Source organism: Pocillopora damicornis, chromosome 5 (genome assembly GCF_964200805.1).
Source record: "Pocillopora damicornis chromosome 5, jaPocDami1.2, whole genome shotgun sequence".
Lineage (NCBI taxonomy): Eukaryota > Metazoa > Cnidaria > Anthozoa > Scleractinia > Pocilloporidae > Pocillopora > Pocillopora damicornis.
The window spans coordinates 2,411,861-2,423,262 of NC_142674.1; the positions used below are offsets into that span (position 1 = coordinate 2,411,861).

Below are 11,402 nucleotides of genomic sequence, written 5' to 3' on the forward strand. Positions count from 1 at the left end.
CTCAATCAGGAGAAGAGAAGAGGAAAAGGAACTCGAAAGATGAAAAGGGGAAAGAAATTTGCATGAATAAGACAAAATTAATTCATGACTTATTTTGCAATATAAGTCCATTTGCAAAAATCTGGAGAAAATCACATCTAAAATTATTTGGCGTAAACCCCATTTCTAATTTGTCACGTTCCTAAGCGACAAATTAACTGATTCCACCTCATTATATCTAGTCCTCTAAATATTTAGTAAAATCTTCAAAGAGCAACTTTACTTAGGAACATGTTTTGAAAGAAAATAATGTTTAAATATTTTTCGAACTACAACCCTCCCGTCCCAGCGTAGCTACTCACTAATGATTCGGGCCAGGCTACTCAGCCTTCCAGGCGAGGTTACTGTGTATCAGTCAGAAGATTAGAGAGACATTTCTTACAAAACTCATTGCCATCATTCTATTGAAATGCCGGTCGAAAATCTAGAAGAAGAGGGCCTGCCAAAGAATCCAAACCTTGAACTAGCAGCATGGCGCTTTACTTTAACGAATCCAGATGGAAAAAACAAGGTAGACGCGAAGAAAAGGCTCTTGGAAGCCGTGAAAGAAAATGGTAAGCTCTCTGCAGTTTGGTTAATTTTTCTGCCTAGTCATAAGCTGACATGCCATCTAGATTTATAGATTTCACTCTTCATTTTGATTACTTGTGTCAATAATTTGCTTCTTTTTCAATTTTACTAAGCTTAATACAGCCTGAAGGTAGAGATTTCTCGTAAGTTGAAGTCGATATTTGTTACCGCGTGCGGAAACATTAATCCCGAAACTAAATAAGATTAATGATAAGAAATCTATTGGACGTTACGAAAGTTAAAGGTGCTCACATTTGATTAAGAAAATGATCAATTCCCACTCTGACTACTGAAATTTTCACAGTGCTCGTGAGCTGTAGAAAGTGTGAGTCACTGGGAGCCACTGATTACATGGCTTGTTTAGCCCTTTACACCCTATTGTCATCATGGATATTCTCCATACTGTTCTCTATACATTTCCTAAGGTGCTGAGAAGGAGAATTTGATTACTGATCAAAAGCTTCTTTTGTTGGGCATCATATCCTCCATTCTCATGACCTTCATGTGTGACTCAAGGGTGATATTGTGAGGAGAAATTAGATGCCAATCACTCTTAGGGGTTAGAGGTTAAAGGGTTAAGATCTACACATACAGTGGATCAAATTGGTTTAAAGTTAAGCAGGTTCTAGTAGGGGTGGTAAATGATACAAGCTGAAGGGCGCAATAAACATTAACCCTTTAACTCCCAGAAGTGATCAACATGTAACTTCTCCCTATAATATCCATACATTGTTCAGCAAACAGGTAATGAGAATACTCTTAAACTCACCAGGTACAAGATATCACCTTGATTGAACACCAAATTCTTGTAATTAATTTACAAGGAAATGTGTAGCAGGTAGAGGGGAGAATTAACAATCAGATCTTGGGAGTTAAAGGGTTAATCTTCCACATTGCTAAACTTAAATGAGACTACAGTCCTATACTGGTGTATATATGTCATTTACTGAGGATTGGAGATCTGTATGGGTAAATAGTATGCCTTAGTCTTGAGTTTGGCTTATGGCCAAAGATGGAGAGTCACTCTCAAGATTACTGGTACAGTTTTTCCTATACGGATGGACCTAGACTGGGAAATAACTGTTTTTTTTCCAGCTGGTTAGCCTTTTTTGGCACTTCGTTGTGAATGGTTCTACTAACCAATTAGCACCAGGGCTGGCTTTATAATACACATGACCTCTACATATATTTGGCTTAATTTTCCAATATTTTTCTCTAGATATGGCTCCATTGTATGAAGAGCTCTGTACAGAGCTTAAATGGGATGTAGACAACTCTCTGCTGGCAACGATGCATTCAAATAATGAAGAAATGGTTAAGAAGCTTGATGAGACACTAAAAGATGCCGAGGAAAACTTGGGAGAAACAGAAATCAGAGATGCTTTATACGCCAAAGCAGAATATCTTTGTAAGATTGGAGATAAGGTATAAATATGGAAGGAGTTCTTGAACTCATGTTTTTAGTGTCTGAGCAGTATTTAAATGTCTCATTTCATTATTGAAGAATTGTTTGGTAAATGTTTGAATGACGCAGTACTTATGATAATAATAACAGTAACCTTTGACCTCTTAGAGTGACTAGCATCCAATTTCTCTCTACAATATCAACCCTGAACCACATATTTAGGTGACAAGAATATGGGAAATGATCACCTATGAAACAAGCTCTTGATTGTTAAACAACTTCTCTTTGTTAGCATCGTAGGAAATGTGTAGAGAACAGTTTGGAGAATATGTATACTGATGTTTGGGTGTGAGGGGTTAACCCTTTCGCTTCTAGGATCTCATTAATAATTCTCCTTACTGTCTGATATACAATTCCTATGATGTTAGTTTGGAGAATTTGTTATTGGATCAACTAATAATCCCCTAATTTTCTTCCTTCTTATCACTAGTCTACTTGACATAGTATTAATAATGTAGGTAGGAATTCTGTCTTTGTTGCTAATGGAAGTTACAGGATTAATGATGTTTTGAAAGTAGAAAACATTAAAAGGTTATTGATATTCTATTACACTTGTTACGTAATTTATCATCAATGAAGACTTACACATGTGCATGAGTGTACTTTGGAAAAAATCCATTGTTAATCATACATTACATATTTTATACTTTTAGGAAAAGGCTTTGAGTGTTTTCCGTCTGGCCTATGACAAAGCTGTAGCACTTGGATACAAACTGGACATAATTTTTTACCAGATACGCATTGGTTTGTTTTACTTGGATAATGATCTGATTACTAGGAGTATAGACAAGGCAAAAATGTAAGTGCTAAAAATGTTTCCTGCCACAAATTTAAAAAAAGATTATTTGCAAGGAATACCATAGCCTGTTCCAGGCATTCACCGAATCCTTAACCCTTAAGAGTGATGAACATCTAATTTCTCCCTACAGTATCACGCCTGACTCTAATATGAAGGTCATGAGAATAAGGGAAATGATCACCAACTAAAGAAGCTCTTGATTGTTAAACAAATTCTCCTTGTCAGCATGTTAAGAAATGTGTATAGAACAGTATGGAGAATATGCATTCTGATGATGGGGTGTAAAGGATTAATAATACAGACCATGATAGCAAAATTAAAGGAATTATATTTGTAGGGGAGTTATTGGGTCAGGGCAAGCAAGGGGAGGTAGTGTGGTTGGTTCCTTACAAGACCTTTGTAGCACCTCTCTTTTTCATTTGATTGTCATGATCTGAGTGGTTTTTCTCAACCTTTTGCCTGGCACCTTTCCTTTCTTCTATTAGGTTATGGTCTTTCTTCTTCTTCTTTTTCTTCTCCTCCTCCTCCTCCTCCTCCTCATCATTATCATTATCATCATCATTAAAACAGGTTAATAGAAGAGGGCGGCGATTGGGATCGTCGTAACAGGCTTAAAGTGTACCAAGGAATTTATTTTCTATCCATCCGCGATTTCAAGTCTGCAGCCAGTAATTTCTTGGATAGCATTTCCACATTTACTTCCTATGAACTGATGGACTACAAAACATTTGTCACCTACACTGTTCTTGCAAGTATGATCGCACTAGAACGGGTTGATCTCAGAACAAAGGTGTGTAATATTGTGTTGAAATTTTGCAAGTTCCAGTAACAGTGAATGAAAGTTACGTGCCTTAATTATCTAATGGTCTCTGTAACACAGAGCAGTTTTCATTTGATGACTGAAAATAATTCAAGATTGCATTTGGTTTCTGTTTTTGTTTTGTCTATGATTGGTCAAATAAACTCGCACCTCCAATTGCATAAATCAGATGCATGACTAAAACTAATCATGCTGGAGTTTTAGGCAACAGAACATTTATTAGAACAAAATTTCAAACTTGAAAATACAGTCATGTTACCAAAACTTATGTGTTTGGGAAGTGGATTCCAGTTTGAAGTGGAAAGCTTTTTACGTGTTAGCCATTTATTCCACAAGCCTTGTAGAAACGTCAGGTTCTGTTAAGAATATTCTCATGGGTAAGAAATTGAATTTAATATAGTTTTTCTCTCTCTCCCAGGTGGTAAATGGTGCAGAAATCCTTGAAGTTCTCCATCAGCTTCCTGTCACCAGCCAGTTCCTTTTGTCCTTTTACAACTGCCACTATGCAGATTTCTTCCTTGCATTGGGTAAGAACAACCTCCATGGTAAAACCACTACTTATAAACAGAGAGTAATCTTATAAATGCTCTTCTTGTCCTATTTTGCTGTTACCTAAGTTCAGAGTCCTCAAGCAGGCTATGATTGTATCAGTCACAAGTCAAAATTGAATTTTCACTTTTACATTTGTGTTTTGCTTTTAATGATGTAACGATGAATTTCCTAATCCTTTACCTTTTGTAGCAAAAATTGAGGACTTCTTGAAGCAAGACAGGTTGCTAGCACCACACTGCAGATACTATGTCAGAGAGATGCGAATTCAGGCCTACACACAGCTGCTGGAGTCTTATCGCAGTCTCACATTACAATACATGGCTAATGCCTTTGGAGTTAGTGAGGAGTTTATTGATAGGTAAGTGACATATCATTGTTTTTAAGTTTTTGCCTTGCCTCCAGGCTGCCCTATCCTCTCTTGCTGTGGCTATTTCAGTTTGGGATTTCAGTTCTGCTTTGTCTTTTCTTTGCTACAGCTTGTTTGGTAGGTCTTATCCAAGTTAGTGCAATACAGGAGAACCTGGCTTAACTTGAACCCTCATAGACAATTAACTCCAACAAGATCAAGTTTCCCATGAGGATTTCATCTCATTTTTCCTCTCATTTACTATCAGCTAACTCAAAGTTAGTCAATTCAAACTCTTTGCTAACTCAATCAAGATTCAGTTTCCCTTGGATTTGACCTGATTTTATTCAATCATTTACTCTCACGGCATATGGTCTCAATAAACCAACTAAATAAGCTAATTTTTGTTAAATGAATTCACCTTGTCAGTATCTTAGAAAATGTACAGAGAAGTGTATTGAGAATATACATTCTGATGTTAGGCTGTAAAGGGTGTACTGAAAAATGATCTTTGATAAACTCTGTTTGATATACCCCTTGTATGAATTGATTAATTGATTGATATGGTCTTTTTCTCTTTAGGGAACTTTCACGATTCATCGCAGCAGGGAGATTGAACTGTAAAATTGACAAAGTTGGAGGAGTTGTGGAAACCAATAGGTAAGAAATACTTGACCAGTAATAATCAAAGCTGAAGTATTGAATCAGTGTTTTCTTATACCTCAGAGAATCTAAAAATAGGTAGGTTCATTTTTAGGCACCTTTCACCCTTGAACTTCCATGAGTGACCAAGAGAGAATTTCTCCTTACAATAACAATACAATATCAAGCAGACAAGTGATGAGAATAAAGAAAAATATAAATCAGGGGATTATTAATTGATCCAATACCAAATTCTCCAAAATAACATAATAAGAACTATATATTAGACAGTAAGGAGAATTACTAATGAGATCTTGGGACTTAAAGGGTTAATTCTGTATTGTTCTCTTGCAACAGAAATTCTAGAAGCTCTATTGGTCTCTTTATTTACTATGTCCACACAGCATTTAATCTACTACTGAATGTAGTTAAACTTTTGATTATTCCGATTACTTCTCAACTTGCAGCAAGTATGAATGCCTTTTTTTACCAGCTTGCTGCACTATCATAATAAAACATGTGGATTTTGAAAAATTTCTTTCTGAAATATCCCTGAGGCTGCTCTAACTAGAATGCATAATTTACCATGGCAATTTTACAAATAAACTAATAACTTTGATTTGTCAATTTTGCAGGCCTGATCATAAGAATTGGCAGTATCAGGTATGTGTTGAGTAGAACTGTAATAAAAATGTATTATTTTGAGGTTGAGATGGCTGAGGGACTTAGCCTTTTGATCACTTCTAGGATTAAGGGAGTTCTAAGGGTATCAGCGACCTACAACCATATGTCAAGTTGCTAATGGGTGCAGTGTACCCTCACTGCTATCCGTAGAGCTACTTGTTGTCAATACATTTTTCAACGTCATTCACTACTTAATTTGTATTCTTTGTTTTGTTGATGAAAGTAAAATTTAACTCCAATTGAAATATGTTATGTTTTTCTTCCCAGGCCACTATAAAACAGGGGGATCTTCTCCTAAACAGAATCCAGAAACTCAGCCGCGTCATAAACATGTAACAACAGTCATGAACCTTTTCAACTTTTTTTTAGAAATAACAAACTTTCCCTCCTGCTGAAGATCGATGTAAGGTTACAAAATATAGTTATTTAAAATGCTTTTTTGTAAACAGTACCATTTTGATTCAGACAAAGAATGTCTCAGACAGAAAATAAAGATGTCCTTTGGATGAAATAACATTCAGATTCCAAGTCAAATCATGTGCCTTTATTTTTTCCTAATATTTTTTACCTAATGTGTAGTTAAATCTAGTGTCAGATATCTGACTCTCTGTGGATGCAATTTAACATAACCATACTGTAGATCTTTTGGAGGAGAGGGAGGTGGAGGAAGGGGGGAGCTATGAACAAAAATGTTTCCTTACAATGCATGGGGACTAGCCTTTGAACAATCCCCAGCTTGGAGTCAGGCAGGCCCCCTGCTGATACCAATTTTGTGCTGAAAGGTCTGCCCTTCCTAAATAAAGATGACTTGACTTGACAGCTGTGCAATAAAATATGGCATAACAGCATGAAAGTTATGCACAAGGGCTCTAGTGTTATTCAGGGTTTGTATGAGTCCTAATAAACCTGGAAAGTCCTTGAATTTTGTTTTGACATTTTCCAGGACTGGAAAGTCCAGGAAAAAGACTTCAGGTCCTGGAAAGTCATGGAAATCTGCTTAACTCAGGCAATTAAGTTTTCAGAATTTATCAGTGTAAGAAATGTATGTACATGTAGACTGTAAGGAGAATTCCTTTTGAAATCTTGGAAGTGAGAGGGTTTAAGGTGAAATTTTAAGTCCTGGAAAAATTAATCTGCATCTTGGAAAAGTCCTTAAAATTTACTTCTGAAAAAGGGTACAGATCCTGCATATTGCAGTGTTTTGTGACATATTTCTTGTTATTTTGATGTGGGGCCTCTTGAATAGAATTTCTAGGAAGTATGGTGAATTTTGAGCCATGTTGTCAGGTAAAGGAAAATATTTGATTTATTTGTTTGTCATCAGCAAGGGAAGAGGAAAAATCCAACTTCCCCAATTGGAGCTGAACCCCAGGAGATCTGATTCTGTGTACTTGATCTCTAACATGATACTTAACAGGTTGGCTCAGCATATTAGACACTGAACGTGATATTCAATTCTTTGACAACTTTATTTCCACCAACAAAGTTTAAAATAATGTCTGTGCATAGATTTTGTCTGTGTTGGTCTGTATAAAGATCTCTTGTTTAAAAAAAATGTACAGAATGGTCAAAGATACATCTCTTTGCTATTCTAGTTCAAAAGTAGTATTCTAAACTTCACCCTTTCACTCCTATGAGTGATTGGGACAGAATTTCTCCCTACAATATCAATACAATATCAACCAGTTAGGTGATGAGAATAAAGGAAAATATCAATATGGGGTTAATTAGTTGATCCAATAATAAATTCTCTGAACTAACATCATAAGAATTGTAAGGCTGACAATAAGGAGAATTACAAATTTGATCTGGGAATTAAAAGGTTGAATGTTTGCAGTTACTGAATACAAATCCCTAACTATTCAGAGCAGGCTTTCAAAATACAAATCCCTGCTGTGGTAAATTCACCACTGATCTACTTAAAACTTCATCTTACATTTATTTACTATGACCAAACAGAAGAACAAAACTATCAAAAAACATTTTGATTTATCTTCCATATGTCATGGATTTTGACCTAAGCTTTGTTTCTTCAATCTCAATCAGCCAAAATACTGTTTATATTATCCAGCTAAGATGTCAAAGACTAAACAGGAGAGTTGAATTTCTCAAATTTCACCTACTGTCCAAGGCAAAAAGTTACACTTTGACATAATTGTATAGAAATACTGGTAATTCTTTTTTTTTAAGAGCAAATGACTAAATCAGGGCCCCATTGTTCAAAGGCTGATTAGCACCCACCCAGGGTTAAATTTTAATCAAGGTTTCTATATTTCTCTGTTCAAAAACCATTTTGGAATCATTTTACCCATTGTTTTTAGAGCATTCAATTATCAAATTGTAGTCAAAAAGAAATAAACTGAATTTGCTCTTCAAGCTTTCAGATCTGAAATAAAATTTCACTCTAACCCCAGGTTATCTTAACCCAGCTTTGAACAACTCAGCCCATAGTACAACACTAAATGCAACTAAAAGTTAAGTGTGAAGTAAAGGATAGAAGCAGTTCCACATAAAATTGGCTTCACTCAAGGTTTGACAGATCCATCAACAAAAAAGTCAGAAATTTTCAAAGTTCACGTCGCAAAGCAAGCATTAGTAATACAATAAATTGTTTTTCCCCTTGACTAACCCTACAATTTACTAGAGATTAATGATTACCATAAAGAAGCATTGTCCAAAATCTTTCACTTGCTTCAGCTAATCACACACTAAGAAATAAGAATTGTCACAGAGGTAAATGGTGTAATGCATTATTGATAATGGTTTGGCAACACTTTTTAAAAGTTCATTCTCAGGAGCACAACTTCATTGCTAGGAACAAAATTTCTTAGAAAAATTATTTAATATTTGATTACTTTTATTACAACATCACAGTGTTATTGTACACAAATATTAAAAATTTGAGAAGTAGAAAGAGATGCAACGTATTGAATTGTAAGTTTCCAAAAATAAATAGCTCATTTTGTTGATTAGATGTTTGGAAATTCACACATTTGAATTTCTCCTTAGTTGTAGCATTTATTATTTTTTGTAATAGTACACATTTGCACATATACACAGCAAAATAGTTGTAAATGAGTTGAAGTAGATTAGCTTTCGAAACTTTGGATCAACATCTCCTTGTCTGTACCAATAAATCTGTAAAATAATTGCAGTAACAATTAAATAAGTCTTTATTTCTCAATTCTGATGAGTTTAAGCTTGTGGCAAACTCTCTGAATGGTTCTGTCATACCTACAGCTGATAATGTTTATGTAAAATTTTTTGCTGTGGAAGTTTTATCATCTAAATTCACTTTCAATTGTTTAACAATAATTTTAATAATAGTTGAATTCCTTTTTGGCAAAGGTTATTAGTTAGCTACATGCAAGACAACTCAAACTACGGTCTTGATAATTCTTGCTATAATAAAGAAATGGAAAACAGTGAGTGTTTGTTGCAAATTGATACAGCAGATTAGGGCTACAAAGAGAGAATTTTGCACAATTAAGGTGAACAATAATAATAATAATAATAATAATAATAATAATTATAGGACATTTATAATGCGCAAATTCCATAAAATGTTCAAATGCGCATGACAAGATTAAAAACGAAATAAAAATGCTAAAAGGCTAAAATTACAATTAAGAGTAAACTTACAGTGAATCGTAAATAAATAAATTTTTTTCTTCTCACTAAGGCCAGGAGAAAAATTAACAGCCTGGTGCACTTTTACGTGACTTACCAGAGTGAGTTCTGATAGGCATGTCATTGAGATAATAAAAGCCAGGAAGACATTGATTGCTTTGGGATGGAATTGTGGGACCACCAAAGAGCTTATCAAGGTCTCCTGCAAAAGATGGATTTGTTACTATTTTACAAAATTTTCTCCATTAGTACAAAGTACTGCTACCAGTAAGTAATAAAAGTTTGAAAAGAAATAAGATAGGTTTTTCACCCTTAAACCCCTTAGGATGACTAGCAACTAATTCTCCATACAATATCACCCCTGAATCACTGATACAGAAGCTCTTGATTGTTAAACAAATTCTCCTAGTCACCACCTTAGGAAATGTAAACAGAACAGAGTAGAGAATATTCATACTGATGTTAGAGTGTAAAGGGTCTTAGTAACTAATAATTTAGTGTATTTGTCATGGAGTATGGTCATGTAAGAGAGGAATGTCCTTAAGGGGATTGCTTTTAGTGACCTTGACCAAATTAGACTGGAGATCCATCAACTAAGAGGTTGCAAATTTCATACATACTGATAAGTATATGTCACAAAGTGAGCACTATACTGTGATTTGCCTTTTACCAGGACTAACCCTAACAGTTACTGGATATTGATGATTAGCACAGAGAGAAGCAAAGTCCAAAAAGCTCACTTTCCTCAATTAATCAAAGACTTTGGTTGCTTTACATTTTCAATAATTCATTCAGTCAAGAAGTATAATTGGGAACTCACAAAACTGTCAGCAGTGTGGCATAACCAAATGATTCAGGAGAGAGAGGAGGGGGTGGGGCTGGTTACTAACATCTCGTATAGAAAGAGTATAAACTGGGGACATCTCCACGATTTTTGCAACAATGACTAAAAAAAAGTCACATGACTCATGAGTCAAAGCGCAGCAATGATCCATGAATGATGTCACGATTGATAAATAATTATTTATACTTACACAGACTAATATGACGGTGACTGCTCCGACGACATAATTAAAGTAGCGATCCTATCGAAAAAAATCGAAAATTGTCAGAAATAGAAAAAGCAAAACTTGAAAAAAAATTCATTGACCTTAAGTTTGTTTAATTTTTTCGGAAAATGATATTTACACGAAATTTGGCAAAACAATCAATAGATCAAATGAAATGTTGCAAAATTGATGACACGTAGCAACTTGCTTCATCGATCAACGATCAGTTGTATTTTTGAACTAAAACAAAAATTAAAAGTTCGAGGTTTGGTGTTGAAAAACTGTTCAAATCGTTGGTAATCAGATTGTTTTCCATTTACTATTATAAACAACTCGTGATTATAACTTAAGTAACGACTTGATCACCCTAAGCTATAGGAGAGGAAACCTCTTCAACCCGATAATTTTACCTACCCTTGGTCTTGCCTCGCCAAATAACGGCTTATCCAATCCATTATACATTTTTGCTATAAAATTCCCTTCATCGTAAATTCAACGTTAATAAAATAGTTTCTTGGAAAGTTCGAGATATCTTTGATTGATTCTGAGCGAACTCCTGTCGATTTCGCAGAACTTGAGCTCTCTCCGTCACCAGAAATTGTTCAAAATCTCTGTTCCCTTCTCCAAGTTTAGGGCTGAGTATCAGCAAAACTAAACTTGTGATAACTGGCTCTATGTGTCAATTGGATTGGTGGTAATTAATCGATGTCGTAAACCACCGAATACGATCAGGATCTAGCTTACTTTTCTTCGTAGCTACACTGGGCTAGCGCCCGCAATGCCGGAAGTACGTCATATAGCTGGCT

At 35.1% G+C, this 11,402-nt stretch overlaps 2 protein-coding genes across 2 annotated transcripts; one reads left to right on the forward strand and one right to left on the reverse strand.

The window, feature by feature from the left end:
• Window positions 1-369: 369 nt before the first annotated feature.
• On the forward strand, window positions 370-6,451 carry LOC113686539 (26S proteasome non-ATPase regulatory subunit 6). Its single transcript, XM_027204176.2, has 9 exons — window positions 370-593; window positions 1,829-2,034; window positions 2,728-2,873; window positions 3,444-3,663; window positions 4,112-4,220; window positions 4,435-4,603; window positions 5,174-5,251; window positions 5,869-5,896; window positions 6,185-6,451. Exons 1-9 carry the CDS (start codon window positions 449-451, stop codon window positions 6,251-6,253), a joined length of 1,170 nt encoding a protein of 389 aa, XP_027059977.2. The 5' UTR covers window positions 370-448; the 3' UTR covers window positions 6,254-6,451.
• A 916-nt stretch (window positions 6,452-7,367) lies between these two features.
• On the reverse strand, window positions 7,368-11,401 carry LOC113686540 (transmembrane protein 243). Its single transcript, XM_027204177.2, has 4 exons — window positions 11,011-11,401; window positions 10,582-10,632; window positions 9,645-9,749; window positions 7,368-9,055 (listed from the first exon to the last, which is right to left on the reverse strand). Exons 1-4 carry the CDS (start codon window positions 11,056-11,058, stop codon window positions 8,939-8,941), a joined length of 321 nt encoding a protein of 106 aa, XP_027059978.2. The 5' UTR covers window positions 11,059-11,401; the 3' UTR covers window positions 7,368-8,938.
• Window position 11,402: the final 1 nt, after the last annotated feature.